Consider the following 27789-nt stretch of genomic DNA (forward strand, 5'->3'; position numbering starts at 1 on the left):
GTTTAACATTGATGGAGTCTACTGTACCTGTCTGTAATTTTCATCATTTGTAACTCATCACTCATTTATGATTCTCATGTTGCTTCACTTAGCAAAATCACCTTTCTTCACCTTCAGAATATTGCTGGACCAGTCAACACCCACACCCAATACTCAAGTGTAGATGCAGAAACATTAGTTTTGCCTTTTTATCAATTCACAACTTGAAATTTTTCGGGTCTTCACTAAGGTCTTCAACTCTTAACTGAAAACAGCCCACCTTATACTTATACTATAAGAATATAAACTATAAATCAGTTACCTGTCCATTTCCATATTCAATACCTAGAATAACCTTCAAGGCAATCCACAGGTCTACACCATAACACAGTGCTGACCTTCTTCATCACTCTTATGGCATTTGGAGTCATAACTTCCGTATTTTGTTTCCCTTACTGTATAGCAGTGCTCTTGCTTATGGATATGTGCTTTGGGGTTTTCTTCATCTGTCATTGTGTTTATCGATATGTTAACATAACATATCGATAAACGCAATATTACTATGTTTATCAATATAACGGTGGTGCAAACACCACCGAAAACGCTTTTTAACCCCACAGCTCAGTGGCACTGAAGAAACAGCGGCATTTCAGCACCATGGGCAGCGTCACTGAATGCAGCTATGAGGCTGGGCAAAATAAAGTGCACCAAAACCAGAGAAGCCTCTGGGAGTAGACTTGCTAGAGTGGGCTGCCCCAGGGCTGAGAGAATGTAATGTGGTAAAAACTAATGGTGTTTTTTTGCCGTCCCTGTCGGATTAAAGAAGTGACGCCTCTCCGGCATGCCAGCCGACGACACTCCTGCACTCAACTGACTAAACCTTTACAGACTCCCCCTTGTTCAATCACTCACACATTCTTACAGTATAAAAATGACTTTCATTCATTCCACACACTCCAATGTCTTTGCTCAGTATACATTTTGTTTCTGACATTACCAAGGTTTCTTTCATTGTTCTGATTTAATGGATTGGACCACAGCTTTTGTCTCTTGCTCACCTGAGTTTTTGCCATTGTGTTTGATATCTTGTTTGTTGGATGGCCACTGTCTGTTTTTACTATGATTTTTAAAATGTTTTGGTCTGTTGAATTGAACTTTAATTAAACATTATTTACTCGCATTTGCATGCACTTCTGCGATTCTTTGTGACACTATTCATGTCATTCACATCGTTTTCTGTGACACATTCTGTCCAGAGCACTTTATATGTGCAAAAGGACCTTTTTTATCCATTACATAATAATAATAATAATAATAATAATAATAATAACATACATACATACATACATACATACATAAGAAGCACCATAAGCATCATTACCAGTTAAGATTAATAAGAGAGCTTATGTATTACTACATCATAGCTCAATTGCAAAGCTCAATTATTATTAAAGTCAGCTCTGTACAATATTTTTACTAACTAGATTACTGTTTACACACACCTGATCTCAATTACCTTCACAGCACACTCTGACAGTTAAAAGGACGTTGAGATCATACATGCATATGAAGTATACACTCTGTCCTTTAGTAAGATACTTTTGACTACTGTTTGTCTCTCTGATTTTGAGCGAAAACTAGTTTTCTCATGTTGTTATTCTGCCTAGTCCAATTGATGATGTCTGTTTATCCAGCTGACCCTTGCCTGTTTGTTTACATTGTTTTTGTATTACAGTACATGTCTCTCGTTTGCTACGGTTAATAAAACCGGCAAATCCCTGCACTCGCGTCCTCATTTGATTCCTGACATCCTTCTTTTGTCGACCCCTGTTTCCCAGTGTGCCAAGCACTGTTCTGATAGTTTGTTTACTATCTTGTATACTATGTTTAATTTGCTTCTTTGTTTACATGGACATGATCCTTTGTTGTGATACAATTCGTGTTTGCCACCTCCGTCCTGCCAATGGGGTATTTCCTGAATGTGTCCACCTTTTCCATGTTTGAACTTTGATCATTCTGTCTCTTTATGTCTTGTTCTAACTTTGTTTATTTGCAAAGTCTTGTTGATGCTTACAGTGTTTATAAAATACTATTATGCAATAAAGTTGAACCATTACTATACATTATATTATTCTTGAAAATAGCTTGAAAACCCAGCTGCTTAAAAATGTATTATTCATCCTTATTCTTTATGAAGTGTTGTCTAATGGACATATGTTACGATATGAGACATAAACAGATGCAATTATTCAGTAATGATTATTAATTGTCCCTATTCATTATGAATTGTGAAGAAAGTGATGTGTGCTTTACAACAAGGAACAATTAATTCATTAAAGGTTTAAATTGATTAAATGTTTATATAAATGATTATTCAACACTAATGGTTCTGTCGCTGGAGTGTCAGTTTTTGTTAGTCAACAAGCCCAAAAATCTGACTACATTTACAAAAGAGAATAATTGTGACAAATGATCAATCACAGAATACTTATTTCTGTGTGATATCTAGGGGGAGATGATAAAAACATTTCTGCTTGTAACAACTTGGATGCACCATAGTTTGCTCTCACAAGACATATTTCTAAAGTTTCTCAGGCTGAGACTAGAATATTTTGATCCTCACAACCTTCTTTTTTCCCATTGTTGACACAATGTTCAAAAGGTTGCTTCCCTGTCAGACTGATAAAAAGAAATGGAACCTTATGCACACAGCAATGCAGATACAAGTGGCATTGTAACTGGCAAGATACTGATAATTGTGGCCATATAAATGTATAACACACTTCAGGCTGTCTATGAGAAATGCATCTAAGGTTGAAACTAGGGAGCTGTAAGAGAAAGAAACAATGTCGATTGCCTTTGAAGGACTGGTTTGAGAAACAATGCCCTGAAGAAACAGCATTCGAGGTCTCCTGCTGTTGTGAAAACATTTAACATAAATTTATTTCCATTTCCATTTCACAATCCAATTTAACTGGTAATAATACATGCAGGATAACCATGCTGGCGGTGGCAGCTACTGTACCACTACAAGTCAGACATGACAACAAAGTGAATAATGACATTAAAAAGAGGCAAACATCTTATGTAGTTGTGCCAAACAAACCTCTTATTTTTAGCAAAATGTTCACAAAAATAGCCTTTGGGCTTTGCTCTATTATTCACAACATATCCATAACACAGAAAATCCAATTCAGCTTGACCTGGCACTACTGAACAGAGAGCTAAAGACCCTCAAGCAGTGAGCTACCCACAACTGACTGTAAGCTAGTGAACTATGTGAGAAACTCTAAAGGAAAAAAAAACAAAACAACTTTTTATTTTTGGTTAGTTGAATTTAGCCTGGTCATGTGGCTAAAAGTAAAACATTTGTTTTTAGTAGAACATTAACCAAAAGAGGCCAATGATTCATTTGTGTAACTGATAGGGGGGACAGAACCGACCGTGAAAAAAAAAAAAAAAAATGTTTTCACTTGAATTTGCACCAAGGGGACATTTGTTAGCACTAGGATTCTCAGCAAATTCATACGGTGAAAATATTACAGTGATTAAATATATAACATTGAAAAGCATAAATAAATAAATGTGAGAAGAAAGCACCCAAAAATAGCACATCATTACAAATGAACCAAAGAAATAATTTATTCAAATGCAATAATAAAATCTCAATGAAGTTTAGGTTCTCTTAAACAGGGAATACCATCCAAGCAAAACCCAAACACTGACCAATCACCTTAATGGACAAAAATACAGTCTCACCAACAGTCAGTCACCTTTTCTTGGAAATCTGTTTTTCAGTGTTATATATTTAATCAAAAGTAAATTTTTGTACTGTATGAATTTGCCCTAGAACCCAAGCTAACAAATGTACCCTTGCTGCAGATTTATATCCATCCATCCATTCTCTACACCACTTATAATACTACTGTAGGTCTCTGGGAATCTGGAGCATATCCTTTAAGACTCAAGACATAAGGATGGGTACACCCTTGAAAGGATGATGATCTATCACATGGGATAGTCTATCGACTTTCGGACTTGGAGAGGAAACCAGAGTACTCAGAGAAAACCTCTAACAGCACATAATTTATAATTGGGATCAATAAAGTGCATCTTATCTTAACCTATAATCACAATTTAGGAAACAAATTCATAGCATTGATGCTCACAAGTGTCACACATATTGGGCTGCCACACCCATATCAGTATCGGTATGTTTCTCATTAACTACAAAAGTAACAGCCTGCTGGGGGGAAAAAAAACAGCAAAATTTGCATTATGTCCAATAAAATATAACCTTAGAAAACTAAGCTAAGGTTGTGGCTGCTGCACATAAATAAAGCCATTTTTTCTCAGACTGTAGTAATCATAAATGATAAGGAAGGGCACAGCACAATTATGTACGTTTATGATAAGCACCTTGTCTATACTCCACTCCTCAATAGGAGTGTACACTGAAGCAATACTGTCCAGATTATCCAAAGCTTGGAATTTAAGGCTAAAATGAACCAGAACATGATGTATTCATACCATGCGATCAGTGTTTTTGGGGAGGATCCACTGTGACCCAGTAAAGTAGTAACGGACGATCTGACTAAGTAACTGAAGACTGAACTAATTCTGATACAGTACATGCTGTATAGTATGGACTTGCAGGAGAGCTTAGCTGAGGCATTACCAAAACAGATGGTCACATCTCAAGAGCTCTTCATAAAGTATGAGCAAACAACACTCAAGTGACTGTCAAACACCCCATGAATACTGTAAGTATTAAAAATCTGTGAATTTACACACATACTGCTGTAAGGCCCAAGTACTGACTAGTCACAATTTATATAACTACCCTTAGCAGGGTAATATCTCTAGTGGCAGAATACTAGCTCTAGTAACTCTACAGCACCCTAGGGGCAAGGTCATTCTACACAGAGCATAGCCAACACACACACACACACACACACACACACACACACACACACACACACACACACACCTACTCAGGCCTGCTGTTTCCCAGGCATGATAGAATAAAAACCCCAGGTTGAAAGCATGTCTGCTGGTGAGGAAGAAAAAGTCATTTTGGAAAACATCTAGCTGTCCATCAAAGCCCTGCGGGTGACAGAATACACATTTGTGCCTGAACACACATAAGGGATATGCACACAAATGTTCTGTCTTTTCAATTCACACGCCCACATAACTATCCCACTCTCTGGCACTGTCCTACCTTTTTGACAGTCTCCAGCATGGAGCGGCCACCCTGCCATGGCTTGGAGCCTTTGCGGATGCAGGACAGGCTAGCCATGCTGTGCCACTTGCGGTCCTCCAGCTTCCTGTGGAAGGTGTTGGCCAGCAGCAATACTGTGTCATAGATATAGCGGTTGGTGATCTAGACAGATGGAGTAGGAGAATAGCAATTTTAATTAATCATTACCTTACAAGTTTTTTTTTTACACAAAGTGTGTGAATTACACAGAAAATACAGTAAAGAGACACAACGGATTGTTTTGTTCTGTGCTAGCAGTAGAAAGTGTGCCACTTGTACATGGGTCAAATTATACAACCACTGTGTTATCAGTCCAAAGAACGCAGATGTTAGGATCCTCAAAGATTTATAGATGACCAAGGGTTACAGTTTTTACATGCAGAATGGCTCATCAGGTTATGTAATCTGATTATAAAATTTAAGTACTTTTAATGAGTGCGGATTGTGAGAGAAGATGAATCACAGAATAGAAATTATTTTAACCATAGCATTGTTAAGTTCTATAATCTGATTGACCAGAAGGTGTTGATTAACTTTCCATAATGACACTGCATAATTTATATTACTGTATTTCACACAGGAACTTGCGCATACTCAGAGAATGATAATTAATGGATTTAAATGTGCTCTTTTTTTTGACATGGGAAAGATTTTTGTAAGAAGACTCATCTTAGTGTCAGCGCTTACATGTAATGATCATTACATTTCTTATGATTGGAGATAGAAAAATAGCTCTTAGAAAAGAGATTTTTAATCTCAATGTGCTTTTAAGGGGAAGAAATCTTCAAGAGGAAATCTATAAGAGGAAGGAAGACTTGCTTTTATTGCAAAATGATCACTGTAGCTGCTGGCTGCGTCACACAAACTCATCATTGATTCATTTCTTATAACAGGAGACATATTATGGAGACATATTATTGGCAAATTTCAACATGTTTGTGCTTATGGACTTGGACTGTTGTCTTGGCAACAATTCCATTAACTGGTATCAAGTCCAACAGCTTTAAAAAATAAAAAATACTGGGATGATGTCAAATCATCAATTATATAATCCAACTAACATAGACTCATTTGAAGTAAAGGCCTAGAAGTAAATCGACTTTTTATGTGATCATAAAGATTAACACTGATCAGAAGTGGATTACATTTTCTTGCTAATCTAGCAACATTAGGAAGCAGTAGCATGGCCAATGGAGCCTGCCGTTTGTAGCACATGTTTTGAAGACTGCAAACATTCAAGACTCTAGCTGATGCTTGTTTGTCTTTTCTTGTGTTTCCTTTTCTTTTGAGTCTGACAGCAGGAATAATGTAAAGCAAATTTGCAGGGTGGAGGATAGAGGATTGGAATTGATAATTAGATCATTACAACATCCTCCACTCCAGATATGCCTACACACACTTTCTCTCTCTCTCTCTCTCTCTCTCTCTCTCTCTCTCTCTCTCTCTCTCTCTCTCTCTCTCTCTCTCTCTCTCTCTCTCTCTCTCACACACACACACACACACACACACGCAAACACACACACACACACGCAAACACACACACAAGCACACACACGCAAACACACCGAAACAATAGGCTATGTGAAAGGAGAGTTAATTCCACTCTGATTGATCGTTCTGCTTTAATCTTGTCCAAGTGTTGTCTCTGTTTTAATGAGGCCATAATAAATAGTGTCAAGTGGCCATTGCGCTTTTCCCATTGTTGATTAACCCACCAAGCAAGTGCACACTTGACTGTGTGTGTGTGTGTGTGTGTGTGTGTGTGTGCGTGTGCGTGTGCGTGTACGTGTGTGTCTGTGTGAGTGTGCATTCAGCCTTTATTCCAGGCAAGAAAATTCCAGAATTGCTCTGGACATCAGCATTTGTGTAATTGTTCACATAACAAACACCCATAGTATCTGTCAGGAAACTACCAAAGATGTTTGTCTCTGCATGAATAAAAGTAATGAATGCTCCTGCTTTACAGTAATAATAGTTAAATTACAATGTTGATTAAAGTATTGTGAACAATTTGCAGTGACATGGCCAGTGTTGTGTCTGTACAGTGTACAGTATCTGTGTAATGAATACAATATGATTTCACTGATTTCTCTGTTAATCACACTCTCTTAGTAACAGTGGATCTCTCATTGCTCCAGGTCATCTTTGATGAATAACTTCCCTTTATTTCACCTCAGTTTTATTATCTAAGGATCTTGGAACCTGGTGTAGTTCAGTTATGTTTTGTTTGAGTTAATAATGAGTTAAATTGTGGGGTTGGCTCTGTACTGTGTACGGCTGTCTTTCTGATCTTATGTACAGTAGTGTTGGTATTGTTGATTCCTGATCACATGCAGTTAATAAATTAATTTTGAAATCTATACCCTGATTTCTTACTATTGCACATTTACATCAGCCTTCATTCCACTTTTTGTCTGCACTTAGGGTAAACCTGCATTTCCTTATAAATGGATCTTTTCCCCCAGCTAATATGTAAAGAGTGCTGGCGTACGAAAGTAATAAAGTATCTAAGTTAATTATATTAAAGAATATTTTTTTATATTTACCAGCTATTCTCAACTCTTTTCTTAACACTTTTTGTCAAAAGAAATTCATTGTTTATTTGCCTTAAAGAGAATTTAACATACAATATATTAATATTGTATTGCAATAAAGTTTTCTGCACTGCCATGCACAAATTTGATGTGCATGGCCCAAAGGTATGATACAGCATTCTATTAATTATACATCTAATGCAATTGTACTCTTTGAACACCAGAGGTCCCAATCCACAATATCCGAGAGTTAAAAGATATAGAGTGCACCAAGGGCCTGACTGCTCTGGATTACCAGTCCTGTACCTCTGTGATCTACGATACAGTACCTTAGAAAAAGGCCTCAGAGGTGAGGTGTTTTAGCTGACTTTAAAGCTCGATGCCAAAAAGGTGCCTCAGACACTGCTTTGGAGCTCAGAGCTGTGTATTCTGTCAAAATATTCTGAGAAATTTATAACTTTTTTAAATTCATTTTTTATTCCAGAGTAAAAAAATTTTTGTACGTTTTTCTTCCTTCGGCTGCTCCTTGTTCGAGGTCGCCTCAGCGGATCACGTGGTTAGATTATATTATATATATTAGATCAGATCAGATTAGATTAGATTAGATTCAACTTTATTGTCATTACACATGTACAACTACAAGGCAACGAACTGCAGTTTAGGTCTAACCAGAGTGCAATAGCAGTAAGTGCAGGATATACAGTTTGTACAAGATTTAGATGGTAAAATAAAATAAAATAAATAAATGGTAATATGGAAGTAATTTACAGATGTGTGTGTACTATGAAAATAATATACAGATGACTATAATTATAACTGAAATTTACAGAAGGATGTAACAAAATATGGCTATTGCTATAAACAGTAATTTACAGATGTGTATGTACTATGAATATAATATACAGGTGAATATATATGTACAAAAAATATAATATGCAGATGGCTATTAGTATAAACTGAAATTTACAGAATGGTATGTGCTATAGACAATGTATGTACTATGAGCATAATTTACATATTAGATTAGATTTGGCACAGGTTTTACACCAATTTTTTTTTCTTCAGTAATTATTTTATTTAATTAAAATTTTCTGCCATAAAGCCAGTATCGTGAATCAAGTTAAACCATGACCAGAGTGTTTTATTACACTACTGTATGTTGGATTTGTATCTTTCCAGTCATACCGTATATGAGATCTAAAAACAGAATTCAAATGTGTTAACCAAGCTACATGATATGCTTCCCCATATAATCAGAAAAGAACTATGTGTACGTTGTTTTTGCACTGAAGTTTTTGAACACTAAGCTAAGTGTTCTGAGCTGTGATGCCACACAGCACTCCATCAATGTCCAAATTACACCAGGCTGCTTGTTTTTTCATGCTGGGAACAGATGTATGATTTTATTTAAGGTTTTCTGCTATTTTTTGTAATTTATCTATCGTAATTTAGATAAACCTTCACATCATGCATCACCTACAATATAATCTCACCCAACTCTTAATACTCTGTACTGCATAGGAATCTGTCTAATGGTTTCGGCCTGTACCTTACATGTGGATGATGTGGGTTAGCGTACAGTATGTGGACCCTGTGAGAATACATCTACAATCTGTTTTAAATGGATCTTTCTGTGGAGCTGTGGCTCCACCCTGAGGGTCTGACTGACAGGTAGCAAGATGTGAAAATGAAAATGTAGTTGACCTGGAGGTCATTTTCACACAGAATCTGTGCAGCAATGAGAAAATAAAATGGCTGAAAGGAAAGAAATTCATTGTTTCTGTCTTTTATTTGAATTTGTCTAGCATGGAGTTTAAATATGGGATTTCACATGTATATCCAGGCAGGTCAGGTAAGACTTTTTGAGTTGTATTATCTATATAAAATAAAGCTACTCAGTATGTCTTAAAGTCGCCATGTACAAATGTCAGTACTGTCATCTCAAGTGGTAAATGTCATCTTTTGTTCCAAATATTGAATTTATGAATTAAAACATTGACTCTAAACTATATGAGTACATAGCTGACTTACAAATTACTTTTTTTTTACGAAAGCGCACTGTACTTTTCTAACACGATTTAAACCTTAACAGGATATTTTTCCCCTGTTGTTGGCTGGTCTAATCATAGACAAAATTAGCGAGTCCATTAATTATCTGTTTATACAGTTTGTTGTAGGGCATAAAGGAAGTGTATCATGACAAAGCTAGTTAACATTTTAACACTTCAAAGCACAATAAAGGCTCAGTCACTTTAGGCTCATTCTATCATGCTGATAAACCTTATTTGACTGTATACATTTGTTAACGTACTGTAGGTTTACAGTACAATATAATAATCTGACTTTCCATCACAGACAATTTGTAAGAATAGAGGTAAGGAAAAAAGCATAAAGGTAGCTTCAGGCTCCGGTATCGGTAATCAAACACTGGTGTATTCCAAGATGGTAGAAGATGCTAAAGCTTTTAATAAGTTTTTAATGCTCAGGTTGTCAAAACAAATGAAAATAGTGAAAATGATGTAAAGGTCAAGTCCCAGACACCTAGTATAAATGTCCAGCGTGCTGCTTTCTACCAGTTTTGGTGGAAATGCCCTAAAAATGTGTGGGCAAAGACTAAAAGCAAACTTACTTGTTTTAGTGTGATCTACGAATGAATGAAGTCACAACAGTGTGAAATAAAATATTTGGTACCTGTACAATAAGCTAAATAAAGATCGCTCCTTTCCTGGAAGGCTTTGTTTTTATTTTTTCTGCAAAATTTCAGTTAAAGTGTTTAATGGAGTTTTACTCAACAATCAGTGGCAATCAAGTAACCATACAGAAAAATGGCCTAAAGAAGAATGTGCTGTATATTTTCAACATACATGCATCTGTTGCCTTTGGCATTGCTTCAACTGAGTAGAAACACCCTCATAAATGTATATTGTTAGGCTTCAGGTTTGATTAAAAATGAGAAATCCTGTTTTCCTGTGACCTCTCACTAATGCTGCGTATAAACATGTGTTTGTGTCAAAAAGACCAGCACAGAGATGATGTGCTTTAATAGTTTGGGAATGAAATAAGCCCTGCCCTGGACAAGGCCTTCGCCCAACAATGTTAGTCACAGAATTTTTTTTTAATGATCCAATTGGGGAGATAATGCAATTTACAATGATATACATTTTCCAATAAATCTGCTGGAGTTGAAGAAGAAATGATCTACACAACCTTGAACCTCTAGCAGGGATGGCAATGCTCCTACGGTATTTGCCTTAACAGCCCAGTGGGAACGATCTAGAAGGTGGACTATTAAAAAGAGCAACAATTCTGGAAAATAAATCCTTTGAAACAATCCCTTCTGTTATGGAGTGGTGCTATCATTACAATTTGAATGTGCTCAGAGGTTTCTCCCAATTCTTTGCAAGTGTTCATCTTGGAGAGGAAATCAAACTGTGTTTTAAGAGAGTGGACACAGTGGGGAAATGATTCAAAGGTTGCTGGGAAATTCTTTTTCTTTTAGGACCAACATATTCATAATGTGGTAGCTGGAGAAGAGGGAGAAAAAACAGGAAAGGCCAGAGGAAGCCTGAGTGCTGCAGCCTCTTCTCATGGGTCAAAGTAATCACTGGTCCAGAGGGAGCCAGTGATGTGGGAGAAAGAGAGAGAGAGAGAGAGAGAGAGAGAGAGAGAGAGAGAGAGAGAGAGGAAAAAAAACAGAGACAGAGGGAGACACAGAGGGATAGGAGATGATACGCTCCAGAGCTGTGTGAAATTGGGCTTCTTCTGGCCTGAGCTCCTGATCTCTGATCTGTTTTCCCTCATTCCAGCCAAACAAGCCTAGACTAAATGCTCCACTCTGAACTGCTTTAATATACACATATGAGTACACACACACATACACATATGAGTACACACACACACACACACACACACACACACACACACACACACACACACACACACACACACACACACACACACAAAGAAACAAAATGCATAAATCCCTGGAGATTAGTAGTCAAAACACTAATTCAAGTGTACTCTAGGGGCATAAGCTGAAAATGCAAGAAGAGACATAATTTAATTATCTGAGTTAAAAGTGGGGTCAGTGATTTCTTCTTAAAATTAGTGTTATAATATTTGAGAAAGTTCACTTTCATTGTCAAGAAAGTAGAAAAAGCTTGAGAAAAATCTCGGCAAGAAAGGGAGAAACAAAAAAAAATAAAATAAAAATTGAAGCACCAACATAAAGGGAACTGGGAGGCATATCCACTCGCCTGCCATTCACAAAGGAAAAAATCTCTTGTACAAGCATCCTTCTGATTTTATGGGTGTGGTTTTGGGTTTTAGGAGCCTTATTTATTTAAATTCATACGAAGTTTCAAAACTGGCAGCTTTACAAAACTCAACAAAACTCACTATATTGTTATATTGACCTATTCTTTACAAACAAATTCAATACAATTTGACATATTGTCAGGTGATAGTATACATTAACTATGATCATTTATGCACAGGCATAGTGAAAATGGATGTGAGTACAAGAGAAGAGAGTGGGAAGTACCTCTAATGTCTGAGCCTTGGGGTCTTTGGGGTTACAGAGGGAGTTGTTGATGCGGTGGTTGTGCCGCACACATTGCTGGCTGGTGTTCTGAGGAAGTGGGAAGGTCTGACGGATGAGAGTCAGACGTCCTATAGACTTCATCACCAACTCCTGCACATCCAGATCGGAGAGCTCCTATAAACAGAAATCACACATGAATGTGAAATATAGAGGAAACATTTGAGAATTGAACAGTGTTAAGAGCTGGTGGTCCACATAATTCTAAGCTCTTTTATGCTGGGCACTGTAGTCTAACATAGAACTGTACGTAGTGTTCTTCTAACAGATAATGTTATCTAAGAAAGTCTTAAGAATACTCTAGAGATTGTGGAATGAAGTTGGGACTGAGTTTTAATATTCTTTTTTTTTTTGTGGCTGAACTTCAAAATATGTTTGGGGCATATGGGGCCATAATCTGAGTCAGTAAATGAAGTCAAAATGTTATATCAATATTTACTCAGGGAAAGTAGATGCATTTTCAGGGGACATGCAGCTGCTTAAGTTGATTTTCTGGGCTTCCCGTTCAAAATATGCAAATCACCTGCATGGAGTACAGGCCTCTGGGAATGCCAGAGCTTTCTTGAGTACACACATCCAAGATGGGTTTTCTCAATAGCATTTAGATCAAAACATTCAAAACAAGAGCCTTTGCTTTTAAAAGAAAATGCTGACTGAAGAAGGAAATAGTGTTTTTTGCTTCCAACTGTAATATGATGTAACACACAGGAGATCATTTTAAAAAAAAAGAAGGAAAAAAACCAATACGATGATACATATGAATGAGAAGATGACACGCGTGGAAATACATTTCTAATAAGAGGCTAGTACATTGAAAATATTGCATCAGTCCTAGTTATAATTATTACATTAACTGCATTAACTTGGCTCAATTTAACAATATGGCTTCCACCCTAATTTTCTGAAAACTTATAAAATAGAACATCTTATGATTATATCTTTATCATGCTCTGACAGTTACTTGTGTGCAAAATCAAAAGTAAACATGAGATACTAAATTGAGGTCATGAAACCATAATGTGACTAATAATATAATGCCAAAGTTTTTTTTAATTATAATCCACACAAACAAGAAAATGTGATCAAAATGGTTTGATGGATAAGCTGTGCAAGCACTCAGCTGCTATGGTTACAGCCGTTAACACGTAATTTTATCCATGTGAGAAAAGAAACCTTTTCATACTTAGTCAAAATGGAAAATAATATGGATAAATTACTAGTATCATTTTTATCTATATAATATTGGCCTACAACTGCATTCCATTATATCCTCAGTATATTTATAGGAGAAATCATGAATTTCTGCATGATGTATTATGGTTACAACTGTCAGAAAGTGGACCTGGAGGATAACAATTTTCTTTCCTCCATCCATTACTGCTTAAGACAAACTCCACCCCATGTGCATGAATTGAAGTCTGAGTACCGATGTGTGCAATTTCAAAATGCAATCTACACTACACACAGTTTAGCAATTCAGAATACATCATCGACAAAAACCGGTATAAAGCAGGTAGGTCTAAAATATTAAGATGTTAAATCACAGGTATGTTTTACACATAAGTAACAAAAGCATATAGCCAATTAACATTAGTTATTTTCAGTACTAATGGTACCCACGAAAGACAGTAAATCATTTTAGCACTGGAACTTCATGTACAGTGGAAACAATGACAAATTACAGTATAGAAACAACAAGGAACGCTGTTCTTTCCTAGAAAAAGGCACATTGACACACTTTCAGGTCAAGATAACTCCATCAACACTAGTTGAGAACCAAAGTCTCTCTCTTCTCACATTGATTCTCCCAGGTACACAACAACTCTATCATACATAAACGGTGAACTATTTACTCTTCCGGCAAGGCCACTGTCCTCCTTTTTGCTGTTAGTCAGAGGACACCCCATTCACACGCACTCTTTATAACTGCTGCCAGTGATGAAGTAGACCATCTATTTATAATAGCCATTTATATCATAGATATTTCCCTGATGGGTGTTAATCTAAGGGAAAAGGTGAGTGCAGTCATAAAATAAGGAGAATAGAATGAAAGGGAACACAAGCACCGTCTCATACCTTATGCGACCCAAGGAGGAGTTTGTACTAATTTAAGCCCAAAGCCATGTTTTTTTGATGGCATGATCAGGGATGATGAGATCGGAGCAGATGTGGCCAAACTGCACCGTCTGACAAGTCTTACTTTAGGGAATTTGCCTTTTCTACCTGTGACAACTTAATTCCCAGTGACTGGCTTCATATTGCTGAAAGAGAGTCATCTTCATAATGCTGCTGGGGTTCCATCCGCACAGAAAAGGACAAACTTTTTTCTGAACATAGGCCAAACAGAGCCTGATTCCACTCTTCTTGTGGACAAAACACAATCCTGTAAGCTCACCATTCTTAAAAAGTAATGTCTTTCACAAATGTTAATTAACTTTTTTTTTAAGAAAAACTATGACCACCAGGCAAGCGCATAAAACAGATGCCGCATGAGTTCCTCCTAATAGTTGACTCATACTTTAAAAACTTAGTTGACGGCACTTTAGAGGACAGGCACACTAAAAATGTCATAGCCCAGTTACTGTTTTTTACCCCTAGCTGACAAATGCAAAAGGCTCTTGATGCTTAATTAGTGGAGCTAAATCAGAATGACACAAATAGAGGCCTACAGGGTTATGGCCTAGTTTAGAGGTACACTTTTTGTTTAGTTTTTCCTACCCTTAGATTACTGTCAAGTCAGGCCAGACATGAGCATTGTAAGTAGTCATGACATAGATGATTTAGAGCTCGCAATGTGATATTGTTTCTGTGTTATTTGGCTGTACGATTTCATGGATTATGATGTTGAATATAGTTTTTTCTATGCTTTAAATGCTAGTTAACTGAACCTTAGCAGTTTCGCTTCAGATGCTCATTATGATTAGTTTTTACTTATAGCTCTGTTCTACAGGATCTTACAATAAGGCTTGGCAAAGTAACTGTGGCAAAGTAACCTTGCACACACACACACACCTGCACACACACACACACACACACACACACACACACACACACACACACACACACACACACACACACACACACATTGTTTTAAGAATAAATGACCTTTACATGTCATTGAAAATCCTTTATCCAAATATTTATTTCCAACGGTTTTATTTCTTTTATTTGCATTTACATGTACTTAATACATGTCTGCAAGATGCCTCCGATCTCTGTTTCCATATCTAAGACTGCTTTGCCTTAAAATTAAGTTTTTATTTTAAATATCAAATACCCAATAAGCCATAATCCTCCTTTAATGTGCTAATAAAAACAATGCAACTCAGCAGAGAGGGGAAAGACAGCTATTAAGGTTGAGAATCAATCACAGGAACTGAGCATCTATAAAGTGTTGTGCTAAAACAGTGTCACCTAAAGCAGTGCCAGCAAAGGTGCGTTATAATTATCATTACCTACTTCGCTGCATGAATAGGTTTACACCTTGCTCTACCCTGCTCCAATTAGTCAACCCTTTATAGGGGTTTAAACCAATGTAAAGGTATCCGACTGTATGGTTACGTGATGACCTTCCAAAAAACAGCTTTAAGGAACAGGACTCTGGAGAAGCGTTCCAGTTTCTGTATCAGCTGAACACAAAATAGGGCAGATAAGAAAACACAGGCATAGAATATGCCATCACTTTTCAGCCCAAAGTTAACATTAATGTAATGTTAAGGTTGGAGTACACATTAGATTTTTAAAAAATATATTATTGAATGCCATTGTTCTTTAGAAAGAGAGCATTTGCTCATGAATGTCTGTTCAGTTTAATTGAGCACTCAGTAGATTTTCTCACTGCGCTGATGAAAGAACATATTTAAATTAGTGCAGGGATTTTTAATTTGCATACATGATCAGTGAATATCATTAACTATTCTGTAGATACTATATTTATCCTTTGTGAATACATTTCTACTTCTATTATTGTTACTACTACTACTAATAATAATAATAAAGAATATTACATGCTACTTTTCACCTGAGATACTACGTTTTCATGTTAATCAGCAGACTGCAAATTGACGTCTTTGATATTGCCTAGTACAGGTACCACAGCATCTTCCTGCAACATATGTAACCTGCTAAAACATTGCACAGTGTTAGTATTTTTAATAGAGGGAATGACGGCATCAGACCTGAGCGCACAGATAAGTATCAGGGATGGTTATCATTAAGAATGAGTGCAAGGAACAGAAAACGTGTGGAGCAGTGAAGTGAGCTTGCAAAAAACTGATGAATGTGAGAGCACCGGAGTACTGTGATGGCACAGAGACACAGATGTACCTGTCTGAAAAAAGTACTGATGGAAGAAGAAGAAGAAGAAGAACAAGAACAAGGACGAATAAGAAGAAGAACAAGAAATAGAAGATTCTATCTCATATTACACTTTGCAGCTTGACTTCAGTAATATCTAATGCTTAGTAAATTTTAGAAGCTTACCTCATTTATGATGATCCAGTGGCAATCAAAAGCAACCAAGTTGGTTTCCACTACCTGTGAGAGAAAGGAATCGTACATTGATAAATCTTACGAAAGCATTAAATAATTACTATTCAAATCCTACATGACTACATAAGAGTGTACAGATGGGCATAAACATTAATTTGCAGATTATAAATTCTCTTACTTCCTTTCCATCTGTCTTTCATGACAATCCCCATTAACATTCATCTGCATTTCCCATTTGCCTATTTTACATGGATATTTCTCACCCTCATGCACAACGTTCTCTCCGCTGTCTTTTCCATCCGTCTTCTTTCTTTGCCCCTCTTTACAATCCCATCAATGCTTCTCCTGCCCACTGTATCAGGGCTAAATTCCATTATTTGTAATTGTGTAGGTGACTAAAAGCGGGTGTCATAAACCACGCTGTTTCTAAACAAAGGCAGCAGCTGGAGAGTATGATGGTTGGTGCAGTGCTAATAGTGTTTTAATCTTTCACAAAGACCTAATAAAACATAATTACAGCACAGACAAGAGGCATAAAGCATCCTATCAACTGGAACGCAAGTGGGGAATGTTTGATTAGGCAAATGGAGCTGAAGAGTCTGTCTATTCCCGGCATGAAAATATAGTTTCTCGAAAAAGACCTGTATAGAAAACCATTTTTCATGCATCAAACACGGACCGTATGTTAAACTGTTATCTTTAATGCATAAAACAGCTATCAAAAGTCTGTCTTTGGAACGGTGGTTATTATATAGTGTGTAATGCATTACTATAGATGTCTCCACCTTAAAAAAACAACAACAGATGGAGCCAAATATGATGCAACTTTTATTTTGTTACTCCGTGTGTGACAATAATATTTTATGCTTGCCAAGGTTACAATAACAATCCATGGACCAGCAGTTGTGTAGGTGGGTGGAGGGGGTCAGCTTATGCTTCACCACCTGCTGTGTGTGTGTCGGTCACAGCGTATGACTCAGTCTGTCCTATACATTAAAATACACTCTCTGCGTTTCCAGATGTTTCCACTTATCTGAAACATGTACTGCAAACAGCAACAGAATGATACTTAACTTGTGCTGCTGCACAAAAGTACAGAGCAAGTGTCCTAATCACAACTGTGATTCCCTTAGTGCATCTTTAAAGCACTGATTCATCATCTTTAAATAGTGTGATTGAGGAATTCATCAATACTGGCAATGTCTCTAAGACTGACAAATAGGCACTTGTGATGTGACTTGGCAGTGTGTTCAGAGTTTGGTAAACAACAGCCCTATGACTAAGCCAGTGTCTCCCTTGAGAGGATTTCAGCAGATCCACCTTCCTTTGAAAAAAACAAAAAACACTTTCAAATAATGTGAGGGCAGTCCCAAGGTACACACTTTACATCAGTAGAAACAAAGGAGCCAACAAGTGGACTGTACAAAAACCAAATAGAATTCGACACATTGCCTGAATGTCTGATTCAGCATTGAAAAGGGTTCAAGCCTCCTTTTTTCTGAGTGACAGGTGGCTTGTGGTGAGGTTGTTTGCCTGTTAGATCAAAGCCGTGTATTCACCCAGAGATGTCTACTCATTGTTCATTACTGTCACCTGCACATCTACCTCTGACTTTAAATCAGCAAGAAGCATTGAAAATTCAGCATGTAAACCCAATATGAATGGAGTGAAGTGCCATGTTAAAAACACTCTGCGCAGTAAATAAATGTAGCAGGTTATTATCCTCAAAAGTACTTGTCCACATGGGACATGTGCACCTAGGGCCACAAAAACAACACTCCTGGTGTGAGTACTCGGTGTGCACCTTGCTAAGAGCAAAAATGTGCCATCGCTCTATTATTCTGAAGTGATATAATAAAATAAGTACTTGTGCTTGACAGTCTACAAACAACATTTAAAATTTAAATGTGGGCAGATTCTATAAAATGCAAAATCAAAAGTCAAAAGAGAATTTTGTGGTGAAACTTTCCAGCCAATGAGGGGTTAACTCTCAGTGCTGGGCCAAAACCAGGATAAAACAGGAGGGTTGCATCAGGAAGGTCATCTGGCGCAAAACCTGTGCCAAATCACAATATGCGGATCAGATGATCTGCTGTGGTGACCCCTAACAGGGACAATAACGACAACAACTCTGGGCAAAGATATCAGAGAAAGAGATCTCAATGAAGAGCAGTGGAGGGCAACAGTTTAATGAGTCCAAAAGGCATTGGAGTCAATTATAAAGGCAGAAAGTGTAAGAGAATATTTATCACAAATTGATATTATTTTAATTATTTTTTTAATCAAAAATGAATATGGAATGTAATATGAACTATTTGTCCATTTCTCATATTTAGCTAACACAATATAGGCCATGACCTGTACTGTACATAATGTAATTCAATCACAAAATACATCTGAAATTCAGACATTAAGACTCTGGTTGCTAAGGCTGTAACTCAAAACAGATCGGCTGCAACAAAACATCAATTACACTAATGAAAAGATCAGTACTTTATTTCAAATATAAGCAATGGAACAGGATTTCAGATGCAATCCTGTGGACACTGTTGCCAGATCCGAGTGGCAAAAGCAGTCCAACACAGAAAGTAGTGCTAAAACACATACTGTACTTTGCCTGAAATGTTCTTTTATCAAGGTCCTAAAGTAGACATTTTTCATGAATAAAGAATTTAAAAGTAGCCTAATTCTGTGTGAATTGCCTTAAGTTTAGAACATCGAACAGAATATGTAATCAGCCACACTTTCCGTATCTCCACCCTTCCCCCTTTTTCCGTGATGTTTTCTTCAATACATATGTATAAAGGGGAGAAGCGTAACCTGAATAAGCTGCATGTTTTGGCTTGTACTCCAGTTTCAGACATAACAGCAATGTTTAGATGAGAATAATGTGACCTAAACAAGCCTGAAATAGACATAACCAGCTTAGAATATCACACACCACATACAGTAAAGTATTTTCTCCAACTGTCAAACTGCATTCTCCTCAGTACAACTGAAACTGGGTGATATTCTGATAACTAATTTCCAAAACTTAGTACTTGCTACTGGATTCTGGAGGACACACACTTGCTACAATTCATCTGTCTACTACAGTCATCTGACATCTGTCTTTAATCTGTGTTAGACATTCTTTGGCTTGACCGGTGTATAGCTGTTATAGTTTTAACCAAAATGTTCGCTAAATGTTTTTTTTTTTTGTGATGCAGGCTTAACGCAAGCTAGTCAGCTAATGTTAGTTTGTAAAGTTTTAAAATATCTAACATTGGGTGTGTTAACCTAACAAAAGCTTCAAGCAATTTGCACTGTGTGAACCATGTGTCCGTTTTTAAAATTATCTAAAACTTAAAAAAAAATTTGGTCTAGGAAAAAAAGGCCTCAATTCCTTCTTAGGTGCATGTAATACAACCACATAAAATTTGATGATATTAAAAACCTGTGATCATTTTCATTTAAATTGAGCCCAGTACACATGATCTGCAAAAGTTCACTTATTTGTCAGAAATAAAATACTTAAGGAGCTCACATTTTGTTCCAGTACCAGGGATGTTCAAATTACATGGCAAAAGCATATGCTTCAAGATGGCACTTTCAAAAAACTATGATTATTGTTATTATGCCATATTTTCCACCTGTCTGGGTTCTTAAAGCGGCAGAGAAGATAGTGAGTACTCATTATGGTGAGCAAGATACAAAGATGATCAGAATTAATGATGCACTATGACACTACACAATACTGTTTCTTAAAATTATACACAGAAACCAGAATGAAGGCATCCTTTGATCATAAAAATATGTAGCAAATAATTTCTTTATTGAAAAACGCTACAGCCTCAACTATGGAGGATCTTTGGAGCACAGGAGTGCACTTCAGAAAAGTGGCATCGTGCAATTAGGCCCTGATGCAAAACCATTGACATTGTAACATCATGGTTAATGCAAATTCCAGTGCACTGTATCATTTCCAGTATGACATCCTCTTTGTTAACTAAAAATAAAAGCAAATGAAGAACCCCTGTGACTCCTCTTACCACATATATTTAAAATAGGATTATGCGGGTGACTAGGGAATCAAGTTCATCTAAATATGAAATGCTCTATTGTATATGCCATTATGGGTCGTTTATTATTCTATTGTACAGTGTTTGTAGCTAAAATACAGCATAAGAATCGAATGCGGTCGGATAGTGATTGTTTAGAAACGATTTTACATAGATTATTTGAAGTATGCAAACAACACTGTGCAGTGCACATATTTTGTCTGTAACTAAAGTACAGTGCATTTACAAACTCTTCAAATGTGTTGTATTTATAGCCATGAATATACAGTATTACATAGCATTAAATGTGAACTGTTGTCACCGCTCTATCATGTTAGTTGCCTACTGTACCTGGACATTTTTTCAGCAAGCAGTTATGTAGCAAGACCTTTATTTATTTTACTTTTCTTTAATAAAGTGAATCCATCACATCCACTTTAAGAACAGGGGATTTTCATTTATGGGTCTGTGGTAGGAAGAAGCTGAGAAATATAATGATCCATCAGGTCACTGAAACATCAAATAAGGTTGCAATGGTTTCATGAAATGGATTTCAGTAAGTGTAATTAGTGGCAGTGCAGTGCACATCTCAGCATTGGTATTTTTACATTACTGTGAGATGTAATTTTACATGATTCATCCTGCAGATTGTATCATAGCTGTTAGTATGCTACAATTTGACATTTACATTACCATCTGTTGTTCAAACCTTGCTTATCATGTGGCTTTATTTATATAGAAATCATCCACAGTGTGGAGTGTTTCATAAGTTCAGCTTTCACGTCACAGTGTATACATACACAAGCACACTTTCCTGTCACCACATGTTGATCACACAGAGAGTTCAGACAAGGCCAGGGGTAAAGTTTCTGACATATCCAGACACATACACAGTGTTTGGCTTGTTACATGCAAGCACACACACACACACACACACACACACACACACACACACACGCACACACACGCACACACACGCACACACACGCACACACACACACACACACACATCTCTTTTGCAATCTCTTGTAACAGTCTGCAGAACAGAAGCTTGCAGTTTCATGATCTAAAATGTATACACCTGCCCTAAAGGCATTTATTTAATCGCAAGTTGCTGCAAAGGGAATTATTAACATGGAGTCATATATTATATATACAATTATATAATATATATACAGTAGTTATATAAAATATATTAACTCTCAAATGCAGGCCTGTGCATGGACAGCATACAGGGAAGAGGTACAGCATATGTGCCAACAACAACTTGCTCCTTAACACCAGCAAATGAGCTCATCATGGACCTCAGGAGGGAAAGAAGAGGCATGCACACCCCCATCCACATCAACAGGTTTGCCAGTTGAACGTCTCTCCAACATTTCCTGGACCACCAACACCTTCAGCCTGGTCAAGAAAGCTCACCACCACCTGTTCTTCTTGAGGACACTGAAGAGACATCACTTGTCTTCGGCCATCCTGGTGAACTTTTATCGCTGTGTGATTGAGAGCATCCTGGCCAATTCTGTCACCGTCTGGTACAGAAATTGCACAGTCGCAGGCCGCACCGCAAAGGGTGGTGAAAACCACTCAGCGCATCACTGGAACTTTACTTCCAGCCATTTAGGACGGCCAAAAGTAACGCTGTCTGCATCGAGCCTGCAGCATTCTTAAAGACTCCTCCAACCCTTCCCTTAAACTGTTTCCCTCTTCCATCTTATAGCCATTTCAGGTGCCTGAAATATTAAATATGTGGATATTTAAAAAATCTGTTTAATTAATTTTGAAAGCATCTTCTAATTTTTCTAAAAATTACTTACACATTATTAGGTTCCACTGCCTTCAGTATTGCTGGTATCACCATGGCAAACTCTACTTCTCATGTAAGTGCTGCCCAGCAACACTAATTTTCACAGCTGGCCAAAAGGCAAAATTACATTTAGTTGGTGAATAACATGCCATTCATTCTGGCTGTAATGCTAGTTTCATGTACATCCACTCCTGATTTTATCTTAATCATATGGATTATGTCCCAATTATGGAGGAAGAGAGGAAGAAAAAGAGAGAGTGAGAGAGAGAGAGAGAGAGAGAGAGAGAGAGAGAGAGAGAGAAAGAGAGAGAGAGAGCGTGCATTCAGAATTTAGAGCCAGCTAGCCAGGTTACTCATGTAACGAACTATTTGGCAATTAGTCAATGTTATCATGTTAGACCATTTGAAACCCGATCAATATACATACTGTATATATATAAAATCCCCCTTCACTCACAACTGCAAGCCTGTGAATGGATCTATTTCCATAATCAAGTTTGCTCGTGACACCACAATGATTGGCCTCACCACCAACAACGATGAGACCTGTCTTCCGCCATCATGGTGAACTTTTATCGCTGTGTAATTGAGAGCATCCTGACCAACTGTGTCACAGTCTGGTATGGGAATTGCACAGTCCAGACCGCACTGCAAAGGGTGGTGAAAACCACTCAGCGCATCACAGGAACTTTACTTTCAGCCATTTAGAAAGAAACACTGTCTGTGTCGAGATCGAAAGTCCTAAAAAAAAACCTAAACAAAAGTTAAACAAAAATATTTTTTATCTATTTTTATCAGTGTGACTTTATAAGAGTTTGAGCTAGTCATTAGCTGTTATATGTGCTTCCTACAATTGCTAGCTGTTTTAAATAATGTTAGGTTGCTAATTATATAATAAAAAACAGTAATCTAAGCATTAGAATTTACTAGTTAATATTTAATATAGTTTAGAAAAAGAGCTGCTTTTTCTACATGAAGTCTGCAAATTTAGCACAGCACAGCCCGCAATTTTGTGTATGATTAAATAATAACCTTAAGCCAGTATGAAGCATTGACCTCTTGGTTGATTATCACTTCAATACTCTTTGGGAATATTGTAAGAGAAAGCAAATTCTTTTCATTTAACAAATATTTTGGTTGGTAAATATTTATTGTATGTATTGTATCATCTATAATGCAAGTACTGTAAGTAATCACTTATAGATATTAGACATGATTCACTTATCTTTTAATCTTTTAATACACCAAGCAGCAAATCTAAGATATAATATTTATTCATTTACAGTAATCTAGAAAAGATCAGAGATATGAACACTGGTATCTGTTTCCCCTTTTCTCCCACAGCAAAAGCGAGTATTCCCATTGCTTGAATACAATAATAAACTTATTAATGGACTTTGTTACACTGTGTATAATACAGTAGTTGTTGTATATGCCATGTTATTGTTTCTCATGTCCTTTTATATATTAATATAAGGACCTGGCCAACACACGAATATGTGCATGTTGAACATCACATTTCAGATTTAGTCCTCCCTTCCCACTGTTACAAGAACCTCCACTCTTCCAAGAGGTTTTTCCACTAGATTTTGGAGCGTACCTGTGAGGGTTTAGTACCCATTCAGCTGCAATAGCATTAGTAAACCCTGCACAGTAAGGAGCACTGAAGTCATGCTATTAAAGCCCTGGACACAGACAGCATTCCAATTCATCCTAAAGGTATTTCCCAAAGTGGGGTTGAGGTCTGGGCTTTGTGGGGGCAACTCAATGTCTTCCACTAAATCCCTTCTTCAGCATGTAAAAATCTTATGTTTTTTTGCTTTTTGATGTAATTTAAATAAGGATTTTCAGCACCATTAACTTTAGTTTATTAGTAAAAGACTTGATGAAAGCAGTGTTGTGTCCACCAGTTTGCTAGCTATTATATTAATGTTAGTTATGTACTGTAGTAATGTTATATAAAAATAGTAATTATAATACATATAAATGAGAATTCTGTACCACTTATCCTACACAGGGTTACAGGGAGTATGGAGACTATGAACTCAGGGCACAAGGCCGAAATCCTGGATAAACACAATGCAGGGCAAAATCGCCCACACGGTGGAATAGCAAAGGAAACTGGAGTACACAAAGAAAACCCGGAGAAAACCCTGCACACACAGGTGGAGACAGAAATAAACCATGCCCCCAGTGCACTTTATATGTTATATAATTAAATAAAGGCTTATATTCCCAACCATTAAAATACTTCCTCTTTCTTTCTGCTTTAACACTCACTTTTTAGCACAAAGAAGCAGCACACAGCTTCTATTAAAAAAAAAAATCTATATATATTTATGATGCTCATTAACTACGAGAATTAACCCCAAATGAAACATAAAAATACATATATCTTTTAGGTATTAAATCTGCACTGGTCTGTGTCATTGTGGTGCAGTAAATAAAAGCCAGAGGATGCAGCAGATCAGTCTTTTGTGAGGCAAATTAAAGTGACAATATTTCCAGTTATCTCTCTTGTTGTAGTGCCTTACAAAAAAAAAATTACAGCATGCTTATAAGCAGCAACCCAGTGGACACACTTGCTGCCAGCTCAGTCCTAGAACTTCAACGGACAACACAGAAGTAATTTTCTTCACTCACCTGAATTGTTTCATATGTGAAATAAAATTAAATCATAAATTGCATTTCATACAGTATGTGGTGCAAATAACTGTGCCTCAGCCAGCAATTACTGGCATCAAAGCTCAAAGATCTGCACATAAAATGAGTGCCACATACAAGAGATGCATCCAGAAGAAACAAGGGTAAGAGATATGTTAGCTAATTTCCCTCATGCTTAATTCCCTCCTGAAACATTTGTTCTCGAATCTTCTAATGTTGCTTATATTAATGACTGAGGTTATGCACTAATGAATTTTGAAATCAACTTTTGCTCATGTTTGGAAGTTCCATTCTGCTGTGCAAGCTGCCTGAAGAAGACCACTGTGCCCATGGAAACAAGTCCTTTATTTTATTCAGATTTGACAACATAAATTGAAAGCTGACTGACTTCTCCACACCCTCCAGGCATTTTATAGCTCTAGGTGATTAAATGAACTCCCAGCCATTTGAAGCCTGAACATAATTAAGGTCATAACAATGAAAAGCCAGACATTTTTATGCTTAGCCTGAAAAGTTACTATTTTGGAGATATTGCACAAGCAAAATAAAGCTTTATGGGTATATTTCGGCACTGTTCACTGAACATGACAATATTATCATAACCTAAGCACTTAGATAACATTCAAAAATTGACTGATTTATTTTAATTATGTCACCTTTAAATACTCGCAATTAGTGAAAATGATCATTATCTTGCCGTTTTAATCAACATTCTGGCTCTGAAAACATACATTATGGTCAGTCCTTATTCTAAGCAAAGATTTAGTATTGATTGCTTTCTCTAGTAATTTACTACTTTTGTGGCAGTATCATGGGAACCACTACAATTGGTGGAGACGGGCCTAAATGGGGGGGGGATAAGATGACAGCAACCAATAGCTGAAAACAGAACAGAACAGTTACTTAAGAAGTAACAGAACAGCTGTTACTTCTTAAGAAAATAAAATTGCTATTGCTTATCACCGAGCTTGTACCCTCAGGGGAAGATCTTCTCTGTTTTTACTGTGAAACTTCTACCTGGAAAATGAATGTGGTGTACATCAACATTCATTTATGGTACATAATTAGACCTTACGGACCACTCTTGTAGCTTAAATGAGGTACACTACATTATTGTTTTTAGATGAAAGATGTATACTGAAGGTACAAAAGGTCCTCTTGAGGATATGAGCACAGTGACAAGCCACAAAAAGCCTCATCAACTGCATGCCACATTTTGTCCTGTTCCAACAGAATACTGTATAGTCACCCTAATGGAGCACTAACTGATGACCTAAAAGCACCAACAAACACCAACGAGTGACTCTCTGTCTCAATTAATCCTTTCAGTTGTAGCCAAGTATATATGGCATGTGAACGGTTGTCTTAAAACTTTTATCAGAAAAGTTTGTATAACGCAATACTAATACAATGTCTAGTGTTCAGAGAGTGGAAAAGCTGCTTCATTTTAGCAGCCAAGCCATTGAATTTAATTTCTCGTTTCTGAATTGAATTGTTACTCATTTTATAAAGCACTTATCATACACAGGTTCAAATGGAGGTCCACCCTGGATTTCAGACACACTCACACACCTATTCAAACATTACAGGCTATTTAGAAATGCCTATAGACAACAACATATCTTTGGACAGGAGGAGGAAACTGGAGCCCCTGGAGGAATCCTCCAAAGCATAGTGAGAATATGCAAACTCCACACACACACACACACACACACACACACACACACACACACACACACACACACACACACACACACACACACACACACACACACACAGGCACAGGATGATAAACCAAACACCCAACCCTATAGGTTCAAGGCAAATGTACTAACTACTAAGCCACTGAAAGCCCCAACACTACAAACCTATAGCATAAAATAACCTATATTTGTGTTAACACCTAACACCTAATCTAAACAAACAAGTCAGTAACGTGAGGAAACTGTTTCAGAAGGAGGATGAGTCAAGGAGGAGGTCAACATCAAGCTAGAACAAAACCAAAAACACAGGGGAATCACTTACAAGAGCAACAAGCAAGTGAATTTTATATAAATTTCTATAAAAGCAACTGACAAAATGTTTTTGTTGTGTTCACATTTCTCTTGTCAGTCATGTTATACACACCTCCACCTCTGCTACTAGAAAACAAAGTGTAACAGAAATGAGTGCGTGCTTTATCAGCTACTGTTATATGGGAAAAAACTACTGACTGAGGGGATGGATTTTGAAAAACATGCATTAAATTAAATAATTAAAATCAAATTATATAATAGTGAATCCTAAACTATTCGGTATGTAAGTATTACATGTGACTATATTGAATCTTTTAATACCTGTTAAGAAGCATAGGACATAGAGTGCTAGACATTTTAAAATGTGTGGAAAACCTTTACAGGCATCTTAAACTT

General features: G+C 36.9%; 1 protein-coding gene across 8 annotated transcripts in view; it reads right to left on the reverse strand.

Moving 5' to 3' along the window:
- grid2 (glutamate receptor, ionotropic, delta 2) overlaps positions 1 to 27789 on the reverse strand; it is a 407738-nt gene that overhangs the window by 123503 nt on the left and 256446 nt on the right. For all 8 annotated transcript variants that reach the window (XR_007137759.1, XR_007137758.1, XM_047800191.1 and 5 more), the window contains 3 exons: positions 16859 to 16912; positions 12320 to 12493; positions 5204 to 5365 (listed from right to left, as the gene is read on the reverse strand). Coding sequence is in view for 6 of the 8 variants with exons in the window: in XM_047800191.1 (XP_047656147.1) it covers positions 5204 to 5365; positions 12320 to 12493; positions 16859 to 16912 (390 nt within the window). In the remaining 2 variants the exon portion in view is untranslated. The remainder of the gene's footprint in view (positions 1 to 5203; positions 5366 to 12319; positions 12494 to 16858; positions 16913 to 27789) is intronic.

Source organism: Tachysurus fulvidraco, chromosome 14 (assembly GCF_022655615.1).
Source record: "Tachysurus fulvidraco isolate hzauxx_2018 chromosome 14, HZAU_PFXX_2.0, whole genome shotgun sequence".
In the NCBI taxonomy this organism is placed as follows: Eukaryota; Metazoa; Chordata; class Actinopteri; order Siluriformes; family Bagridae; genus Tachysurus; species Tachysurus fulvidraco.